Source organism: Pecten maximus, chromosome 5, assembly GCF_902652985.1.
Source record: "Pecten maximus chromosome 5, xPecMax1.1, whole genome shotgun sequence".
Classification (NCBI taxonomy): Eukaryota; Metazoa; Mollusca; class Bivalvia; order Pectinida; family Pectinidae; genus Pecten; species Pecten maximus.
The window spans coordinates 14,985,426-15,009,311 of record NC_047019.1 but is presented as its reverse complement, the minus strand read 5'-3'; the positions used below and the strand labels follow the sequence as shown (position 1 = coordinate 15,009,311).

Genomic DNA, 23,886 nt, shown 5'->3' with positions numbered 1-23,886 from the left:
CTTAATTCTTTGAAAGTTACATGTACATCAATGGACAGGGCCCGAGTTCGACCACAGTACTTTACATTTAAAACTACTGTTTATTTCGATTTACATTCCAACATTTCGAACAAGCATAATTCTGTAAATTGATATAAAGGCCTATTTTATAACTTCGGGTATTTTTTCATCTTCTTACGTGGCGTTCACATTTGTCGCGTTGTTGGGCATGATTGCGCTCAATATCTATGTCCATTATCAGGTTATTTACATAATTAGCCGTCTGACTATCGATTATCGCCAAACTTGTTTCTCGCGAGCCCACTCCTCGTGACCCCCGCTTGCTCTCGACCGGAATTTGCCTAACTGTTGTTCTGTTATCGTGTGATTCGCTGTCACACTCAAATGGCGCTAGTTTCGGAATGCATTGACTGGCTACAAGGTGAGCGGTATAGCTGTGTTTGTGGACTTGAAGAGTGTGTTACATAACTAAATAGGGAGAGGATTAGACATAGCCTGAATATCTGATTAACCAGTGATCGAAACGTGGTGATTAGGTCGAAGGAAAACAAACTAAATCAACAAGGATTTATAACGTGTGTAATACAGTAGCCTAGTCTAATACACCCGATTGACACCGGACTTATCGCCATATCTCTCTCTGGCGATCTTCGGAGTGAAATCTGTGGGATTTATTTCGAAAAATCTGAAAGTGTTCTTAATATTCGATATGTGTGTTAATCCTTTGCTGAAATGACCATGAGTTGTATTAGATAGAGCACAAGCCATGGAAATCGAGATGACGGGTGAGTAATATCTTTGAGTTCGATTTTTAAAAAAGTTAACAAGCATGCGTTGTACGAAAGTCAGTGAGGACTTTGGTTGAACATGGTTTTTGGTTTAATATTTCAGCTTCAAACGGGTATTTTCTTTCTGTAAAACCCTTTGATTCCGCCTCATGGCTCCAGAATTTTTATTTTTAGTCTGTTCAAACGCAATGCTGATTTCATCAACCATGAAAACGCCACATTATAATATTAATTGGTTACAAAATGTGTAACACTGTTGTTAAAATGTTTGTCATGGTACATGTATGATCAATTAAATTTTACAGATAACAGTTCAGTAAAATTAAACTAGAATGTAAATTGGAAAACTGAACATGAATTTAGGGTCATGACATGTGTGTAGGATATATGTGTTAAATTAGTATATATATATTCATAATTGGTTATCTATAGTCAAATTTAGATTTTGTATTGTGAAATAGGTGTATGATTATGTTTATTGTAGCATAGTAAAGAAAAAGTTTTATATCATTGTACACATAATATGACATTGGCTGGAAAGTTCTGAAAAACCAGCCATAGTCTTACCATATGTTCTCTTACTATTTTGGCTTATTTTAATGATAAATAATTCAATTTTATAATCTCCAGAATTGAGTAATGGAGTCAGTTAATTTTTTGCTATTACATCAATTTTTATCAGATTACTAAAATTTATAATTATGACTATGATGCATGCATTGAATGCACCTTTTTTTTTTGCCAAAGAAATCTTAAAAGCAATAAAAAAAATTCTGACCACAAACATCTGAAACTAATCAGCTGATTTGCCATTATACTAGTGAGAGTCTGGTAGTTAATTATACACTTTCCCTTATCAGTCAGAGTATGGATAGCTCTGTTTGAAGTCTTGTCACTATTGTGTATGGAGTTTGTGTCAAACACACCAGATAAGGGTATCCTCAATAATCTACACATCCCCAGACATTTATTTCACTATTTCCTCCATGAAACATGGTTACCCCCTGCTTGGCCATGCCAGGAGTGTGTGAAATAGGTAAGAGATTGTGAAGTAGACAATGAACTGCACCGCATTAATCAATTTCTAGGTTGTAATCAATAATTAAATAAAGTGGCGTACTTGGTTGGTGGTAACACAGAGATTTAATGGGTAGCCTTGATAGAACGCTGTATGATATACACAAAGTAATGAAGCCTCCCCGGTTTACATAGGTATGAACACATCGATATAAATATCATTTCGTATTTCTTTGTTCGGTCTGTATCAGTCATATTATAGCTATACGAACTGAAAGGGAGAATAAAAAAATGATTTCCCAGTCCTTTGTTATTGTGCGTAATTCATCTGCGATCAATCATTGGTAGGTATGGGGTAGGTATGGGGTAGGTAACCTCGTTAGATGGTATTTAATGGTATTTACTAGGAATTCTATCATGCACATTTGAGTGTTAGTTTGGTGGTTTAGGGTACCCCCACAGAGACAGTTGAGGTCTGGAGGTAAAATCTGTACTCCACCCCAGGTACAGACATAGTTTATCACGAACAGACGACACTTAACACAGACAAAAATATAGTTTGTGTTTACCATACTTCAAAACAATGAAAACCGAAGACTGACACACATTTAGTGCAATTCCCAATTTCAGCAATTTGGTAAATGTATAGTACGTTTTGTTCAGGGCATAAATTTATTAATTTAGAAGTAAAAAGAACAAAAGAAACCAAGCTGGGCATGACACCAGAGAACTTATTTGCTTGGAACATTCTTCTTCAGATGGTGCAAAATTTCTTCCTTTAAATATAAATGTATATAATATATGGTATATTGATAAACTTTCTAAATTATATATTTATAAGATCGCTGTCATGGTATAATCAAATCAAATCTCAAGATATTATCATGTGACACATTGTAGGTTGCAGTCTACCTAGACCAATTTATTCTAGATGCTGAAGGTGTGATTTAAATGCTAATTTGATCATTTATTCATCACAAAAAGTACCTCCAATGTAATCTCGAGAAGTCAAGAAAAGAAACCCATTTTCTTCATCTTTCAGACTAAGTTGATAATACAAGGCTTGATGATGAACCTATTAGGGTTGTATTCTTTGTGATATTTTAATTGAAATAGAAACATGAGGATTTAATGGATGTCAAATAAATTGGTGTTTAAACGCAATAAAATGTAATTATCTCCCCTTTGTAAGTATTGAGGGTTAGGCAGCTGTCAGTAATACAATAGAAGATCACCCGGGTTCTGTAGGAGTGTGTTTTGTCGATCTGTAACAAACACTGATAGAAAAGGTAAGTGCATAGGCCTGTATATGTAGTTGTTGAATCTAATGTGAAAAAAAAAAATCTAATGTGACTCTTTATTTAAGTGATGATGATGGAAAATTTTTCTTCTTCCCCCCCCCCCCCGAATTTTAATGCAAAACTTTTTTTTTAAAATGTATATATATTATATATGTTATTATTTTCATGAAAGTGACAAGAGGAATTACAATCGTGGACAAGTTATTATGATATAATGAGATGTCCTTATCCCTCAATAAAAATGAGAACAATGCATACCATATTTAACGCTTATATATACCTCATATCTTACTGTATATGTGTTATGACTCCTATATCTGCCTAAGTTTTGTTTACTGGGTTTATTGGCCAGTGAACAGCCAGGGCCATTATGAGAAGGGCATCTTTGTAGTAGATGATGGCTAGCTACCTCACTAAATAATATACAGAAGGCATAGATCTGTTGCATGTTATCCAGAACAAGTGATCATGAGGTAAAGTGTTCAAGGACAGAACCATGACAGCTTTCTGACATTAAGCCTCCAGAATAGGGATAGGTTACACACCTTGAATCCTCTCAGGAGGTAAAATGTTGTTCATGTACATGTGTAAATACCATGGTTATCCCTAGGGAGCTAACAATGAATTCAGACTCCAAGAAGTTGAGCTTATCACAGGACAATAGATCATTAACCTGGAGTACCTATTTAGCATTTCTCCCAGGCACTATATATAGCTTGCATATAAAATGTTAATTTTAAAAATTTCAGATAAAATTTTTAAAATTAACATTTTATATGCAAGTGCCTGTGGCATTTTTTAGCATTGCTACTGAACTGTAATTGATGACCATGGGCTTGTTACTTAGCAGACATAATCTTATTACCAGAGATTGACTCATTACCAGACATGGGCTCATTACCAGACACAGACTTATTACCAGACATGAGCTTATTACTAGACATGAGCTCATTACCAGACATGGGCTCATTACTAGACATGAGCTTATTACTAGACAAGGGCTTATTACTAGACATGAGCTCATTACCAGACATGGGCTCATTACCAGACATGGGCTTATTACTAGACATGAGCTTATTACCAGACATGGGCTCATTACCAGACAAGGGCTTATTACCAGACATGGGCTCATTACCAGACAAGGGCTTATTACCAGACATGGGCTCATTGCCAGACATGGGCTCATTACCAGACATGGGCTCATTACAAGTTAAATAAGGTATATGCTCTTCAGTTACGAGATTTACTTTGTAGAGGGTATACTTTTCATACTCCATTGATACTCTACCATGTACACCTGTTTTTAATAGAAATTAGATTTATTTTCCCCCCTTTTATGTTATTCAAGGGGGTCAACAGTGCAATATTTTCTTGGGTCACCATTGTGTTTATACGTGTGTCACAAATATTTGTCGTCACTAAGCCGAAAATGTAATTGAAAGGAGAAAAGGAACATTTTATTTCAAATCTATGTAAATTTTCTTCGAGTGTTCAAACTATTCAACAAATTGTAAAATAATTGGACAGCTATCGTAAAGCTTATATAGGCATGAAAGACAAATGGTGACGAGTAGGGGTAGCAGATTGTTTGACGATTTTGCCACATTTAAACATCATTGAAGAATCTTTGTAAAGGATCAGTTTCAAGTATACGAGATGTCAACAGCTTGGGACCTAGTGTGTTAACGAAGGTTTAAGATGTGTAAACATGGCCTGGATATTTAGTTTAGGGATCAGGTGATTGAGGAATATGCTTGATATTGTCAAAATACTCCATTTTATAACTTTGTCCAGTTGGTTTGCACCCCTCCGGAGAGCATTGTTTGTATATTTTCTTACCTCTGCTTAGAATTAATCTCCTGTGAGGATACACACCTCAAACTGGTGTATACTTAGAGTGTGTGTTCGGCATCTAACTGTCACATTTCTTTCAAGAATGTTGTAGAAGTGCCAATACAGGGAAGTTTGAAAAATTACACTGTGTGGGATGAAAGAAATGATTGTATTTTGCTCTTGTGTGTCGTTTTAAGAATTCAAATAAATGAAGTTTGGGGAAAATTTTGAAAAGAACAGATGTTTCCGATTTGAAAGTTAGAATCTGTTATGCATGAAGGTCATACACAATCGTATACTGAAGATCAAAGGTTGTAATGACCATGAAGTTCTCCTAATAGTGTCGTTTATCAGGTTCTTTTCAACTTGTTTGACAGGTTTGATTTACCAAACGATAATTGAGTTATGAGCTTGTTTAAATAGATTTGTCAGTTTTGATAATTTAATTAACTCCCACACAGGATCATGATGTTTGTTCGTCCTATAATATGTTTATGATTATAGTCATTCAAGTCTGATCAGTATAAACTTCAAAAGCATTTTTTAAATAAGTATATATAAACTATCTTATTTCTATCTTAGAAATTTTAATGGTTATAAACTTTCAACAAACTTGTGTAATAACCATATCGATCATTCTAAAGCTATATGATCTCGATCATGACTTTATTTTTTATGTTTCTTACCAAAATTTTGCCAGCTGGGAATCACAAAATGTATACTAGTACTGCTGTATTCATAATTTATCTATTTTATTCAATAAAAACACTAGTACTAGTATGTATTTCTTCCTTATGAAGGTAAATGGTAACCCAATACATTCGTATGTCTCAACGTGCCTGAATCCATGGAAATTCCGGAACTTTATTAGGAAAGCTTTCTTAAATTTAAGGCAACGATCTTAGTTAGTTAAGGAACTTTCTTCAACTTCTATAATACTTTCATATGGAAAATTTTCAGTTAAGGAATTTTCTTAAGTTAAGGAATATCAATGAAATTAGGGCATGATTTCATTTAATTATGATGAGTGGAAATGAATTGTTTTTGTACTACCAAATCGGCAAAACACATTAATGATCATGAGCTATATATTTGTATCCTGAAAAAACATACAAAGGTGAAAATCTCTAGTTGCCCAATTGCACGAACACCTGTTGATTTTTCTTTGCAAATAATTGATCCAGTGAACAATTAAAATTAAGCATGATTTTTTTTCTTGTAAAAATTGACATCTTAATTTCAATTTTGCCATACATTTGCATGGTAAGTTCTGTAAGTTCAGAATTGCATGAGGGGAAATTGGTGTTGACATATATATGTCTGCTGAATCTCCAATGTGGGAGAACCTTGCATTAATATTGTGCTCATGCAGGAAGATTACTGGATACAGGGGCTTCTTCTAATTCACATGTGGAAGTGCATGAAGTCACTCTATTTCTGTGGTCAAAATATAGATGACATGATTGTAAAATCTGATGTTTTAATCAAATTTATTTAACATAGCCTCTGATTTATATATAGTATAATGCATATGATATTGTACTCTACCGCAAATTATTTTTCAAATCTAACTGTTGGATATAGTCGATTTAGAAATTGATGACTTTAGAGTATTCCCTCCAGGCCACACAGGTGACTGATAGGCTAGACTGATATATATAGGGGTAACAGGCCAGGGTCGCCACCATAGCAAGCTAACTCATTACATTAAGGTGTAGTGGTCTTCTAATTCAATTATATTGTTTAATGTGACAAATGTTATTATAGAAGTGGCCAGGGGGCTTGACCATTCCTTTGGTTGCTTCCTAGTGAGGGTCATCAACTTTCAATCAGCTTTTTATAGTCGTGACTGGGAAATATTGATTTGTGTTATATGGTGAAAGGTGGTGACTTCCTGGTAATGGGGTTGGTGAAATATGATATTCTGTTTGACAATGGGTAATTATTTTAGTATAGAGACCATAGAAAGCTTGATCCTAACTGGAGTTCTACATCCCATTAAAGATTACAAAACACCCAGATTTCTATTGTCAGATCATACACACTTTCACCTACCTTTGGGTGGCTATATATGTGTAGTAACGGTCAGGTTTGTTGAGGCAATCTATACCCCGAGGCTTTTTGACTAATAATGAACTCATTAAATAATTATGCTTTTATACAACATAATTGAGGTTATGGAGAAGAATACACCAGTACTTAGTGTAGACCACACATGTACAGATTCCAGTCATCAAGAGAAATCAGTCCATTGGAAGACAGCTAGGTAGTATTTTGCTGCTGGACAAGACAAGATTGACATGACCTTCAACTCTTTCCTTTGACCTTGACATTAGATAGTACGTTATATATACGTTTTTGTTTTGATTGGCACTAATGTGTTGATGAAAATAATAGAGATATACAATTTGTTCATGGGTGCATACTATGGCCAATAAAAGAAAAAAGAATCTATACATTTCAAAGGGTTACCATGACAACCATTGTGGTATTTGGTAAGTATTGATGAGTTTAAGAGGTTTTAAAAAAAGTGCTGGATTAGGGCTCGAAAAAGACTCCTTACACAGCATCAGTTGACCTAATAAAGTTGGATCAAATAAAAAGGAACCCGTTTGTGATAGTCCAGTTTTGAAAATTTCAATATTTTTGTTTTATCGTTTTTTGTATATTTATAAGGACACTTGTTGAATCAATCGTTAAATAAATAATTACAACTGCCCTTACTAACGACCTCATAACTGGCCTAACAGGTATACCTAATTGACAAGGTAATTATGTACCTGTATGGACAGCACTGGTCATTATATCACAATGAAATGTGTTGATAGCAATTTTCTGTACAATTAAACACTTATTTGTGACACCTTATGACATTCACTACAAACAGTGAAAAAGGCAAGTTGTATAAACATGTTTGTTCTGATGTATTTCCCTCCAAACAGGTAAAATCATTTCAATAACTTCCCAAACATTATCAGGTTAATGGCCCATGTAAACATAACATACAGAATTGGATCATATTTTCGGTAGATGTATATTACTAACACAACAATGAAAGATAATATCATTATTCACTAAAGACACTTAAACTATGCTACTATCCAAACATTCTTAGTCAACTGAAACGGTCGTTTGTTATGAAAATATTTCCTTCTATGAGATGCAAAGAAGTGATTATGATGAAAAAACTTGTTATTACAAGAAATTGTTAAATATGGTGGATCGTTGATCTACGAGTGTAGGTAACGAAGATCTACCTGTCTAAGTTCAGGTAGATCCTCATTTTTCCTGAAAATGGATGCTTATTGGTTTGTGTCGAATTCAGGAGAAATGATGCTGTGTCAAGGTAAGTAAGATTTTCCAATTGAGTCGTATATCATCATTTCAACATCACTCGTGATCAGTTTGTTTGTAGTATTGTACAGGAAATTTATCATACACATTCAGGAAAAATTAAGTAATTCTGGTGTAAACTTATATACAGTTAGAAATTCTGATGATATACTTTATCAATATGATGATGCATTATGAGTTCGGGTTAAATATGGTGGTGTAATATATAGCCTATCATTGTCATGGTTGTCAATTTTTGATATTTCCTTGGTGAAGTTAAGTCTGTAAAAGGGTATATTTGTGTATACTTCAGAAAAAGCTAGAATATATTTAGAGACTTTAAATTAAACTGTGTATTGGAAGCGCTAGCTCTTTCTTCTCAACCAATCAATAGCAATCATATTAAAATTAGGAATGATGGTGATGTTTTTAATGTCTAAATTTAAGGGTCAACACTAATATTTGGACTTTCCCTATGATTCAAACAAAATCAAAAATGAAAACTCGAGAATTGGTTCATGATTATACACCTTTTATACCTTACAGTATATATACATTTACAGATGTAATGAATGACATCACTCTTGGCCTACACATTTATGTAGATATACAGATACCGTTAATTGTAACAATCCTTATGTATATTAATGTACTATATATACTGACAGACAAAGGGTATATAATTGATCCATGTATAGTCAATTTCTGTAAAAACTTTTTTTCAGTTTACTTCCTATGAAACATGGGAGTTATTTTAGAAATGTAACTATGTGACACACCCCAAAATAGCAAGTTAAAAATAGATGTACCGCAACACTTGGACAGCTAATTATCTCCCCTTAGACTTGATCATCAACTTATACATTTGATATATGAAGACAATGTGCTAAAATACAAGGATCTACATATATCTTCAGCTGATTTGGTGATCTATATTTACTCCTATTATGTATTTGAAATGTTACCCAGATAATGTTTAGGAATCTGGAGAAATGGTGGATAAACGAATTTAAAAGTCACAATTTAATGGGAGTTGGACACAGGGCAGATAGGAAATTAAATCAGAATAGGTCCAGGTGCGATAAATGCTATCCACCAGGCCAAATACAAATTGTTGAGTCCATTTTCAGATAATTTGCACTGGTGTGGTTGGGGGGTGTTAAAATGCCCCATAACAAAGCCTGTGTAATGGGGAGGATGGTACGAAGGGACCAGGAGGGTGGTGCCCGGGGACCACTTGTCATATTGGTTATACTGGCGTAATTATCACCCTGTCGCCTTTGATAGGTAAAACCTGTCGTGTCCCCGGACAGACTTTGTTCTACAATGTCAATGTGATGTGATTATGCTTGAAACCTGAAGATTTCCTGTTGCGATTTATTCTCCTGTCCTGGAGAAATTTGAAACGGCCTAAATTAACTGCGCAATTGGCCATGCACATTATACTTATTTATTCGTAATTAAATTTGTGATACAATCTAAATATGTTTCCACTCTTCTGTTTACTGTCCGCATTTAGAGATATGATTGACATATATATATGTTATATTGGTGTAGTGCCTGGCAAATTCACCTGCATCTAGACTTAAAAGTACATACCACTGGTGTTCCCTATAATGTATACTGGTGTTGGTTCATGCTGTGCTGCAGAAAAAAACGGCTCCTGTTTTCTTTAATCTTCTGTCAGAATTTTGAAAGCCTGACAAGCTTAAAAAGTGGAATGGAAAATAAATTGTGTAAATTATGGTTTTTGCAAATTTTTATATATCTTGAAATTGGAAAATAACGGCTACAGGTGTGTCAATGTAGAAGAATCAGAAACTTGCATATTACCATTATCTCATTTACATGTCATCAACAGGTTTCATTTCCTTTATTAAGCAACATTAGAATTCAGGTTGAATTTATGAAGATTGGATAGTGTAGGTGGTTATATAGGTAAAGTTACAGGACATATATATCTGGTTACAAGGAGCATACAACAGAGGTTAAAGTTCATTGACATTTGCAGATTTGTTGGAAATGGATATCATTGAAAATTAAGCTGATTTCAATATATAGAGGTTCTCATTGACCAAGAACTGGTTGTATGCATGCATGTATCTCATCAACTAAAGGAGTTCATGCTTGTATCAAGCTTAGTGACCTGTGAAGACTTACATATTTGTATCAAGCTTCTCAATGACCAAGACATGGATGGGTCAATTAGTTTCCTGAGTGACCAGGCCTTGGATCATGTTTGACTTAGTTTTGGGGGGGGGGGGGGGGGGGGGGGGGGGGGCGCGGTGGGCGCGGTGGCCGAGTGGTTAAGGTGTACAGACACTTTAACACTAGCCCTCCAACACTGGGTTGCGAGTTCGAAACCCACGTGGGGCAGTTGCCAGGTACTGACCGTAGGCCGGTGGTTTTTCTCCAGGTACACCTGCTATCCTCCACCTCCAAAACCTGGCACGTCCTTAAATGACCCTGGCTGTTTATAGGACGTTAAACAAAAACAAACCAAACAAACCAAACTTAGTTTTGAAATTTGACTTACATTAACCATTAATTATAAGCTGAAGCTTGGAACACGCAAATTCTGCTAATTATACCCCAGTCCTTGTACCCTCCAGGAATCTAATTATACCCCAGTCCTTGTACCCTCCAGGAATCTAATTATACCCCAGTCCTTGTACCCTCCAGGAATCTAATTATACCCCAGTCCTTGTACCCTCCAGGAATCTAATTATACCCCAGTCCTTGTACCCTCCAGGAATCTAATTATACCCCAGTCCTTGTACCCTCCAGGAATCTAATTATACCCCAGTCCTTGTACCCTCCAGGAATCGTCTTCATTGATGTGGTATAGCTGTATATTTATTTATTTGCTGGGTTAATCATCCAATGAATAGCCAGGGTCATTTTGAGGCAGGGGTCTCCTTGTAGTAGTTGGTGACTATCTCACTGAACCACAAATGGAACGCTCTTCACATTCATCCAGAGTAAATATAGGGTAACATGTCTTGCCCAAGGAGTCAAGGACACAACCATGACCACACAGATTGGCGTCTTTCTCAGCTTGTGATCTTCACCTGAGGTTACGTGCGTGGTTGGCGCTCTAACCGACTGAGCTATTGTGGCCCCGGCATACACAGTTTGGGAGCATCAAACCACACATCTTACATGCAATTGGTTCAAAGTTGAAAGTAAAGTTCACCTGAGGTTAATTATACTTGTCCGGCAATCTCACAGACATAGGTATCGTTATATAGGTTGTACACATTGTACATGTTATATATATACCAGTGGTTAAAATTAACAGAATCCATGTCATATGTTTGTAACCATATTTCCAGTTACCAAGGGTAGTTTGAATTTCATGTTTACCATATAAATAAGCATGTGCATTAATTAGGTTCACATGCCTTTAAGGAAAGCAGAAGGAAGTTGTGTAATCTGATCATAAACACAAAAAACAAGAATTTAAACATTTTTTGAAACAAAATATGAGATAATCATTCCTTTTGGTACATAAATCTCTCTTTTTTTTTGTCTTGTGTTTGTTTACAGCTCGTTTTCTGTTTTGTTTTTGTTCTTTACTGCCACATCCTTTACTGCAATAGCAGTGTGAGACAGAGATTTAATTTCTGCTTTCTCATTCACTTTTATGGGAAAATTTGTGCATTATCATTGTACAATATTGTTTTTAAATCTCTTGGAGTTTGTGAAAATTGTAAATCATTTGATGCATGAGGCAAATAAAGGAAAAATCGATATAGGATGAGTCAGCAATGCAAACAGCGGAATAAATACAGGGTATACTGCAAGGGGCTGATCTAGGCTTCCGAAGGAGATATCAGTATTTATATATGTGTTCGGCCTTCGACATCACAAATTGTATGTTGGAATCACAACAAAGCTCGTTTAAGGAAATCAAAACCCAGGAAAAGAGCTAGTCACGGTTCATAGAATTTACATTATGTAACATGTGAGAGACCCTTACAAATATTTCTCAGTTCAAGATGTGAAATTTTTATCGTTTCTGATGCAAGTGTATTCATTAGAAGGAGATGTTTGTAATTTATTTTCAAATTGAATCTTCTACCTGTAGAGAAGTGATAATGATCTTTGCTCGTCTGTTAGAGGGTGTTTTAAGCCCAAGGTACTCTATAAGGCCTTGTACCACTGTATACATACTGATATATAGGTATTATGATATAACCACCTCCTCTAGATCTGTCGTTGAAGGTCATGCTTGTTAACGTTGAGAATATCGAAGACCAACAATAGAAGGCAGTTCTATGTTTTGAAATCTGTTGAAGATAATCAACTTATATTATAACCACATCAAAATACTAACATTACTTAATTACATGCAAAGTACCCTTCAAATTGTTTTTAAAAAATTTGTTCAAGTTTGAAAAAAAAAAAAAAATTGCCTTTTGGAGTCATGTTTCAATACACGGCATGACGAGAATTTAAAGATTATGTTTTGTTGGAGAAAACTCATTAATGCTAATTACCTGACATTAAATGTACTATAGCATATATATATATATAATAGAGAATTAGGTAGCTAATCAGACCCATATGAGATATACTCCAGGCAGTTTGTATGTTGGGTGGTAAAGTTTCATCATATTACATATACTTCATGGGTAAAACAGGTGAATTATTTATAAAATATTTTCATTTGAATTGTCAAACATAATGACAAATGGTGCAGAGTATTTATAGAGCATTTATAACAGCTATCTTGTTCATACTGCCTGCTGGTGTAATTACGACCACTGAATCTATGAATAGGATTAGGTATCCTGGCCGCAGCTTGATCCGCACAATACATTTATCATATTGCTGTGGAGCGGTCGATAGATATTTGTCAATGTTTAACTCCTGCTCTTTTGAAATTGATTGTTAAAGGAATATGCAGGTAAACAAATTTTAAAATTGTCATTTTTTTTTTCTCTTTAATCAGGAAAAAGTGAATAAAGAGATTTCCATTTTGTGTGTTTAGCAAAGAATTTCAGATGAAAGAGGTGCTAGAGGGGACTTTTTTTACACTGTTCATCATGATCTAATTTTCACTTTTTCAAAGGACAGGCCTGATGTCTCGTATTATCCAGAGTTACTGCCCTTTGTTCATTCATATTTCCTGAAATGGAAGAATGTCATGCATTTACATGTACTAAATTAGATTTCAGGCCAGACTAAATAAATTTGGTAATTCCTGGTGTAAATTTTTACATCAAATCTTATAATTGTTCACAGAGTGGACCAGAGTCATCATGGAAATATTGCTTGTAATATATAACCATTGCTTTGTGAAATGTCATTATGACAAAAACATTTGTGTCTTCTTTGAAATGTTTTGGTTCAAATACATTTGATCCAGTTTCAGTAAAACAGTACTCTGGTTGACATACAAAATAAAAAATATTGTCAATAATCTTCATCAAACAGACCCAAGCCAAGCTTTGTATTGATATGTATAGGTCGGGCGATGATGGGTATAGGGTGTTGTGTGCATGTAGGGCTAATCAGTACAGAGGACATCAGATAATGGGGACATGATCGGGAGTCGGGGATCTATATAGATAAGTCAACGTTGCCTTAGGACAGAAGATCGCTGATATGATGGAAGACATGGAAAAAGGACATTGTCTACATGCTAATTTTAGAAAGAAGAAAGATGGAAATATTTGAGTGGAAATGATAAACGCGAGATTCTGCATAATTATCAGTTTATCGGTGACTACAGTAAAAACAAAACTGCCTACATGAGTACATGACCCACGGCTCTAATCAGATTTAACATTGTAAAATTATCCATGCTGATGTTAAGATTTCTCAACAAAAAATATTGAAAGAAACGCTCACAGAACAATAATGAATTGACAACTAATGACAGGTATGAGTTATTTATATCCGAGCCGATAGGTCCTTATCTCTCACAGGTATAGCACACACCTCTCCATCTCTGGCGGTCCCTCTAGTATCGAATTCTATTTCTCATTGTCTCACAGAAATCCATACTTGTCCTGTTTTATTTGTGATCGTTGCCGATTGTCACAGCTGATGGTGTTTAATCCTTTTGTAGCCGATCATCAATACAATGATCATTGTGTCAATGAGGTGATACACGATCAGCTTTCCCAACAGTCTATATCTACTATATTGCTCACGAAGTGGAAGACATTTGAACACTAGTTATCTCTTACAACATTTGTAAATAAGGTATAATAAAGTTAAGTAGAGAATCTAAACACCATGCTTGGTTAGGTAAATCTGTTCAAATTACAGAGTGAAAAAAAATTAAAGGATCTTTCAACTTAATTATTGTGGCATATTATACACCTGATTTCTGGAGATTTCTCACAGTTAAGGACTCCAGTTTTTTCCGCTGTAGATATATATTAGACCTTCTACTCAATGAGGTCTGTTTGACACTCCACTGTGGTGTATTTCTACGGGATCAAGGTGGCGCGTGTGATTGAACATATTTTTTCGAAATCCTGTGGGTGTAAGAGGATACTCACAACTGACCTTCACGGTAGGGTGCCACTAATTTGCTTATTATGGAGAGATTGTTTGGGTGTGAATTATTAATTAGAGGATGTACCATACAACTCCCTGTAATTAAATAATCTCAAAGTAAATCGCATTCCGAAGATCTCCAGGCTGACAGTTCCCGTATAGGAGAGAACAGTGGTAAAGAATTTTGAAGTCGTTTGAGTTTAGAAAAATTTGATGTTATCTGTTTCTGTTTTGTTCAAAATGATGAAGATTTAAAATTCGATCATAATTCTGCCTTCAAATGTTTGACTTTTTTCTCAAACATAAAACTTTAAATTAAGCGTATGATAGTTTAATGTTAGACGAACTTTGTAATGAGACTTAAGAGATTTAATGATAACGCAGTGTACTTGGTCTTCCTTCGTAAATTGTCTTCCATTTTGTAATTGTGACACAATTGTATTATTTTGGAAATTACAAAAATCATCAAACAGTTAGTAATATTGCAGTTCAGATAAATATTTTGTCTCCAAAGCTCTCTAATCTTTCATATCATTGTCATGTATCTGTACAAAGATTGTGTGGTAGGTAAGACAATTTAAGGTGTACGTGTATTTGATGAGAGATTTCACAGTTGTAGCCGTCACCGATTACTGCTGTAAAATGTAAGGAGTCGTTTTTTTTTCTATGAAATCTGAAAACTTGCATAATCCTGAATATTGATTACGATTATTTAAGCCTGCATTCACAATCATGATCAACCTATAGCTACTTATGTCATAGGACATACAGTACTTAATATTGATATACAGTACTTATGGGTAATATCAATATCATTCCATTATTGGTATGCATTTGTAATTCTTATCCCTTTGATAGCTGATAGTTTTTACTATATTTTCTTTAGATTTATGACTATTCTAATCCATTAGTTTACCTTATTGATGACTTCTGATCATAAATCACAGCTTTATTGATTCCAGGGAAGTAGAAACAGTAATATATAGCCCAGCTGGGCAGACTGGAGTACATCATAATCGTACTCAATAAATGTTAATATCAAATCAGAAATGAAGTCATAGTTTCTTTGGTATTGACAGTCTCATTTTGTCCTTGAACATACATGTAATTTTTTACGTATTTAGAATTACATACATATATTTCTGTGTCCTTTATATTATATGTATTCAAAGTATGTTAATGAACAAGGAAATAAGTATGACAATTATTATGGTAAAACAATTATGTAGAAACACATTTGATCTTCATCTATCTTATTTATTGTAAGACTAATTCACTGTTTGGTCAGTGAACACAATTGTGACTTGTTAATGTCTTTTCTCCAAGAACTAATTACACAAATGTAAAATGACTGGTGGTTCTGAGCGTGCTCCCTTGTCATTGTTAAAAAAGTTTATAATCATTTTTGGTTCTTAACACTCAAATGTCTCTTAGCAGGCTTTAATTGCCATGAGTAAGCGACTGTTTTACAATGGTGACGTTCAGAAAATTAACTAAAGAATATATGTATATTCTTCAGAAAGTTCTGATAAAAGTAAACCAGGAATGGTTTCAGAAGTCACCTTTAGGTCAACAGTACCTGTACGTACTGCGCCATAACAGCGGTGCAGGGTGCATTAGGTATGAATCCTACATGTGTATTGATGACCTCACCAGGAGGGGATTTAAGCATGTTGTGTTCTCACCTTGACACACAGCAACAGGTATTGATATTTTGGTCTGGCATGTTGGAGGGAAAAACAAGTTCTTTGAAAACAAAAAGCACCCCCGATTTGCCTTTTCCAGCTAAGATGAAGGCTGCTTGCTGATGATGCTGTTAAAAACAGAAATTTTTGAAATCAACCTTAACTTTGAACTAATAATTGCTATATATTAAATTATCATATGTATGTTAAAAGTGAGGCACAAGGTCAAATAATAGTTTATATCTAAATCAGTAAAATTCTGTACAGGAACCATGACTATATATATAGTAAGACATATACCTGCAGTATATATATAGAGGAGTTTCATTGATGTGACCTAATATTCTGTATTCAGATATAGAACTGATTTGATGATTAACATTAGTGCCCTTGTAGTGTCATTAGAATTCATTACACAAGATATTCATATAGCTAATTATGTCTGCTTGGGTATCATAATACATATAATTGTAATATATTAAGCATGACCCTTTGACCCCTGGGATTACTTTGACATGGTCACAATACAATACTATCTCCCATAGAAATACTGTGTTGCCCGAGAATCCCCCCACAGATCGGTAAAGGTAAACATACGATATATTACTCGAGTGACATTTCTGACAGAGTCAAATGTTGGATTAATACGAGATCCCCGGTGAGAATTTTATTGAAAATAATACATGTGGCTGCACCGTCCCACCTCACGATCACGTTGATGGCTGAATAGTAAATGTATCAGCTCGGACAAAGCCCTTTGTGCATGCTCACTGATATTTCACTATCGGCATAAATCGTGATGCGTATGTAAGCAGATAAGATGAATACATCTCCGATTATCCGTGAGGAAAACAACTTGGGGATATTGAAAACCAACTTTGTCGCCCGTAACCACTGACTTGTTGTCGAGGGGGATTTCATACCTGTTAGCTTTTCCTTTTATTCACAGTACTCGAATCTGAAGATGCCGTTGATATTGATAACATTTTTATATATATTTACACAGACAACACAGGTGATAAAGACATCTTATATCCCATATTACCGGTGAGAGTTCAACGTTCGGGACTGTTATGGTGCATCTTGGGGAAGTTTGATCTGGCCCATTTGAAAAGTTGCCAGATTTGTTTAATAAGGAATTTAAAACAGGGTTTGTGGTGACGAGATAGACTGTAGCTGACTTTTAAGACCGATGTTGGAGGACATATTAATGAGTTACGGGTGGAGTATTAGTAAATTGTATAGGTTGCAATACCGCCACATACTTCAATAGATTCATAACATCATAAATGTCACCCTACGATTAAAATCTCTAACTGACGAACATTTTATTTCGCACATGCTTTTAAATTTTATTGGCTTGTTGCATATATTACATATTTGCCTAGATATACAGTTGTCCTGTATTGGCCTATCTATATGATTGTACCATATAGACCTAACTATTGTCGTGTATTGGTCAAGCTATTGTCATGTATTGGTCCAGCTATTGTCGTGTATTGACCAAGCTATTGTCCTGTATTGGTCCAGCTATTGTCCTGTATTGACCAAGGTATTGTCGTGTATTGGTCCAGCTATTGTCGTGTATTGGTCCAGCTATTGTTGTGTATTGGCCAAGCTATTGTCCTGTATTGGTCCAGCTATTGTCGTGTATTGGTCCAGCTATTGTCGAGTATTGACCAAGCTATTGTCATGTATTGGTCCAGCTATTGTCCTGTATTGGCCAAGCTATTGTCCTGTATTGGTCCAGCTATTGTCGTGTATTGGTCAAGCTATTGTCGTGTATTGGTCCAGCTATTTTCCTGTATTGGCCAAGCTATTTTCCTGTATTGGTCCAGCTATTGTCGTGTATTGGTCCAGCTATTGTCGTGTATTGGTCCAGCTATTGTCGTGTATTGGTCCAGCTATTGTCCTGTATTGGTCCAGCTATTGTCGTGTATTGGTCCAGCTATTGTCGAGTATTGACCAAGCTATTGTCCTGTATTGGTCCAGCTATTGTCGTGTATTGGCCAAGCTATTGTCGTGTATTGGTCCAGCTATTGTTCTGTATTGGTCCAGCTATTGTCGTGTATTGGTCCATCTATTGTTCTATATTGGCCAAGCTATTGTCCTGTATTGGTCCAGCTATTGTCCTGTATTGACCAAGCTATTGTCATGTATTGACCAAGCTATTGTTGTGTATTGGTCAAGCAATTGTACTGTATTGGCCAAGCTATTGTCCTGTATTGGTCCAGCTATTGTCTTGTATTGACCAAGCTATTGTCCTGTATTGGTCCAGCTATTGTCGTGTATTGACCAAGCTATTGTCTTGTATTGGTCCAGCTATTGTCGTGTATTGACCAAGCTATTGTCGTGTATTGGTCCAGCTATTGTTCTGTATTGACCAAGCTATTGTCGTGTATTGGTCCAGCTATTGTCCTGTATTGGTCCAGCTATTGTCCTGTATTGGTCCAGCTATTGTTCTGTATTGGTCCAGCTATTGTCGTGTATTGACCAAGCTATTGTCGTGTATTGGTCCAGCTATTGTCGTGTATTGTTCCAGCTATTGTCGTGTATTGACCAAGCTTTTGTCGTGTATTGGTCCAGCTATTGTCGTGTATTGGTCCAGCTATTTTCCTGTATTGGTCCAGCTATTATCCTGTATTGGTCCAGCTATTGTCCTGTATTGGCCAAGCTATTGTCCTGTATTTGTCCAGCTATTGTCCTGTATTGGCCAAGCTATTGTCCTGTATTGGCCAAGCTATTGTCCTGTATTGGTCCAGCTATTGTCCTGTATTGGTCCAACTATTGTCCTGTATTGGCCAAGCTATTGTCCTGTATTGGTCCAGCTTCGTGTATTGACCAAGCTATTGTCCTGTATATAAATAGAATATCTACAATGAGGCTGTATCTGTCAAGGTTCTGATGGCCATCATATTTATAAGAAAAATTGATGCTAAAAGTATCTGGTCATTATATAGTACAGGTATTATGAATCAATGGCCTCCATCTGTGACCACAGGCTAAAGACAATGGTGGCTGTTGTCTCTATTGATTCAGAAAATTTCATGAAGGGGAAGGTCGGTAGTATCCTAAGATCTATACATTTAATATCTAAAGTTTGAATAACAGTTTGAATAACTCACGGCAGCATCTTACTTACTGTCTGAATCATTGACGTAGCTTTAGCTAGGATGTTTGTTTTATAATAAAGTACTGTATATATACTCTGTTTAATATCATTTTTCAGACCAATTGTGATATTAAGCAGAATATGACATTAAACAGACAATGACATTAAAAGATGTTGTGTATTAACAATCCAGGGGGCCAATGTGTCAGTATGTCATGATCGATGTCAGTTGATAATTATAATTGACAATGTTGTTGTCCATTTGAGATGGTGCCTATGTTTTAAATGTTTTGCAATTTGGCAGAATAAATAAAAGAGAACTGTCTGGCTCAGATATGTTCACATGCACAGTTGAATTGGTTAAAGTAAGTAGCATGTTAATATGATCAAAAGTACAAGAAGAAACAAAAGCTGAAAGATATAAAGTATAGCTAGCATATACCTGTTGAATATTTAACACTCACTGAAGACGGCTAGTTTGTTTGATCAGTTAATCGCTGTGCATTTTTGTACTGACAGCACCGCCGCGTGAAGTGTTGACTGACACTGGCGTTTTGTTCTAGATCAGTTATATGATATTGAATCAATAAAATGAATTACATTACGCTGTAAGTTGATTTTTTATATTTTATCTGGAATCGTTCAGATTGAGTGTCCCTTACCTAAAATGAGATACTTAGGACCAAGGTGTCAGGTTTATGCTGCGCTCTTTGGTTTTGTTCAAAACAAAAATGTTCGGCTCATAATGGCCACAAATTGGTGTCTTTTGATTTTGATCACTTCAATGATCTCCGTGTGTCTGGTCGTTTAAAAGTGCATCACAAGTGATATACAGAAATCAGTTCCTTTTTATGTCATTGTTAGATATTTAACATGTCAAAATTAGAAAGTGAGAAAAATTTTTCGAGTGCATCAAAATTTAGTCTTTTCTTCTGGACGTGAGACACATTCGCTGATGTTAACAAAATAAATAAGAACTGCTTAAAAAGGTCAGATGGATGTTTGATCAAAGTACAACTCTTTAACGGTGATTGCTTTTATTAGTCCCTCACCGGTGAAACCGGGGGACTATAGGTTTCCTCCCCTTCCGTAACTTCAGTATGACCATTAGTAGCTAGAGATCAAGTTACAGTTTCAGGGTTTTTAAGGTCAAGGGCAAGGTCGATGTTACTATTTTTAGCAGGGGCCTATACGGGGATGTGATTGGGGATGTGGTTGGGGATGTGATTGCTTTAGCAATAAACAGTATGCATGTTCTTAATAGAAAACCATATTCTTGTAAAATTTACTAAATTTGAATATATAATGTAATTTCCTATTTTGGTACAAAAATTTTAATAGCAGAAATCTATTCATAACCGTTTTTATTTACCTTTGCCAGGTAGGGCATAATAATTGTACCTGCTGTCCCCATTACATGATCGTAAGAGGCGACTAAATTTGGGATCTTATCTTTACTCTTCTTTCTTAACAACTTTCTTCTTCCTAATTATGTCTCCCTTGACAATTAATGCCTCGCTTTTGGCCTTTAGTTGAGCGTTTGCCCCTTTGAGGAAGCCTTTGGGTTCTGTCCCCTGGTCGAGACATACCAGAGTCTTAAAAAATGGTAGTTGCTGCTCCTGCTTAGCGCTCAGCATATTAGGAGTGGGACGATTGGTTCGCCCATTGTCAGTATAATGTGACCGGGTGGGGTGTGCTGCTGGGTGTCTTTGGCAGTATATGCTTCAGTGAGGTAGCACTATAAATTAGAAAAAGATCCAGCCTATCACAAGGGGACTTAACATGAACATACCGCAGCCTCCCAAAACACACATACGCACTTACCACACGCATGCATATCCCATGCAGGGGAGGCCGTCCTTAAATGACCTTAGCTGTTAATAGGATCGACATTAAGCAAATAAAACCAAACCAAAATTTACCTTTGCATTTATGGGTAGGATAATCTTATACAGAGATATTGTCATTGCTGTTGTATATAATGTACATGGATAACTAGCCTATTAATGATAAGGTGATTGTCCTATGATGATATATTTATTACATTGTCCACATTTTTAGGTAACAACCATAATGGAATAAAAAAGTATGTTTGAAATGACTTTTCCCTGTCAGATATATTCATTAAAGTCTCTGGGTCATATATATACTGATCAAGCAATATCAGCTGGGGCCTGAATTATGTTTAGTTTGTTGCCTGATGGTTGCATTTAATTATTTATCCTTGTATGGAGAGATGATTTTTCCATCTACAGAATTATATAATCCAAAAGAAGCCAGTCAGAATGATGAAACATAATTTTCTCTCCTGTTTTTAAGGACTTACCCCCTGGTAGTTGAAACAGAATTTTGCTACCATCATGGTATAATGATATAATGTCTCCAATATATTTTAATTGATTTGTTTTTAATAGAGGATGTGAGAGCTATGATGTGCTATACTATTCAATCTATAACCTTTTTACTGCATATCAATTCTGCACGAAGATCTAGTTCAAACAAATGTTTGAATTCAATGGCAGGGACTTTGAATGCTGCGGGAGACATGAAGAAAGAGAACCATGGGGCCATTGATGGACAGATTATTGGTTTATTTTAAATTTGTACACTTTAAAAACCGACTTTATATTGGACAGAAGGTGTGAATTCCGTCGATTATATAGGAGTATATTTATTTATGTGCAATCAACGGCTGATATCATTAAAGTTGCTTTTGAATATTTTGTTATATGGTGTTAGAAGTTTTGTAATAGATCTTTTCGAAGAGCTTTCTTGAAAATGTCTTTTGTACGTAAACAAATATTTAGTATGACTTTACAGATTTTTAGCTCGTGTAATATTTGCCACAATTTAGGATGATGTCATCACAGATTTATAATAGGAGTCAATAAATGGAACTGACAATATCTGGAACTTGGCTTATTGCAGGATGGTGACTAATAATTATATAGGTAAAATTTCTTAAGATGAACATGCAGTCTTAATACAAATTTCTACATACGAATTTGAAGTATGTTAAAATCCCGAAATTTGGCTTAGCCTTATAATTAGTTATTCGAAATGCTACAAATGTATAACAAATAAGAACAAATATATTTTGGTGTATGACAATGACAAATTGACAAAATGACAGCTATACATACCCTGGTATCCTCTTTATTCTTTTGATAAGATATTATTTTATTGATCACTCATCCATGATATTTTACTGTCGTTTACACAATTTTCAAAATGTTTATATATCTTTGTATTCTTTTATTATGCTTTAAATCCAATAAAAGTGTTATCTGCTATAATACCTGAGCAATCATAATATTTGTGTATCATTTGAGGAGTACTACATGTTGGACGATTGTGAGAATTCTGGGAGAATCATCTCTTAGTAATATAATACGAAGTTCAAGTTTTAGAAATGTAATTGGAGCTATCAGTAAATCTCCGCGAAAATTTCCACACGCGAATATATTAACACATAAAAATACTAAATATAAAAGATGCAAGTTAGCGCAAAAATATCTTGACGGCGCGAAAATATCCACACCGCGAACACTTTGGAAGCTGGCTAAGCGAAAATTTCCGCACGTGAAAATATCCACTTTTACAGTATTGCTTTTCGATCATGTGGTCTGTAAATGATCCAAGGCTTTTTCTCACTTTTTTGGGATGGGGTCTTTTTGTGTCTTTTTGGAAGAAAATTGGTGAATTGGGAAAGATTTTTTCAAGAGTAAACAGAAAAATTTTGGGAATTTGGCTTTAAAATGAAATAATTCTAATTGGAATGCGGCCCATTAACGGCCTTAAAATGCCCTCAGAAAAAGCCGTGTGATCATCAATTTCTGAAAGAAGAACTGTGAATGTCACACAGAGATCATGATCTGGTATGAGAGGTCAGGTTAAAGGTCAAAGTGGAAGGGTCAAGGTGAATTTTAAGGTCAATTATGCTAGAGTTGGTTTGAAATAATGGGTTATAGGATGCATTTCATGCTTAATCTACCAGCTGGGTATCCACTATGAAATATGGTCACTGAAAAAAAAATTGGTATGCATGCAAACAATTTACATATAAGATGTACCTAGGACACGAGTTTTATAATTGAGAATGCCCTACCTTTCAAGAATGCTTTCATCTGTTATTTCTGAAAAGATAATACAATGCTTTGATTAAATAAGAAGAAAAAGCGTGTTGTTGTCAGTGTAATTGACTAAGGCTTAAAGCTCACAGGATTCCATGGCAGGTACAAAAGGCACTACATGTCGTCACCTTCTCAGTCAAGTGCTTCGCCTGTCGACTTTTATGTGTC

The 23,886-nt window shown here is 35.3% G+C and overlaps 1 protein-coding gene across 1 annotated transcript in view; it reads left to right on the top strand.

The window, feature by feature from the left end:
* The first annotated feature begins 371 nt into the window (after positions 1-371).
* The window catches only part of LOC117327271, an 89,603-nt gene continuing 66,088 nt past the window's right edge, over positions 372-23,886 (top strand). Inside the window, 1 exon segment of the mRNA XM_033884188.1 lies at positions 372-785. Coding sequence (XP_033740079.1) covers positions 779-785 — 7 coding nt within the window. The 5' untranslated portion in view covers positions 372-778.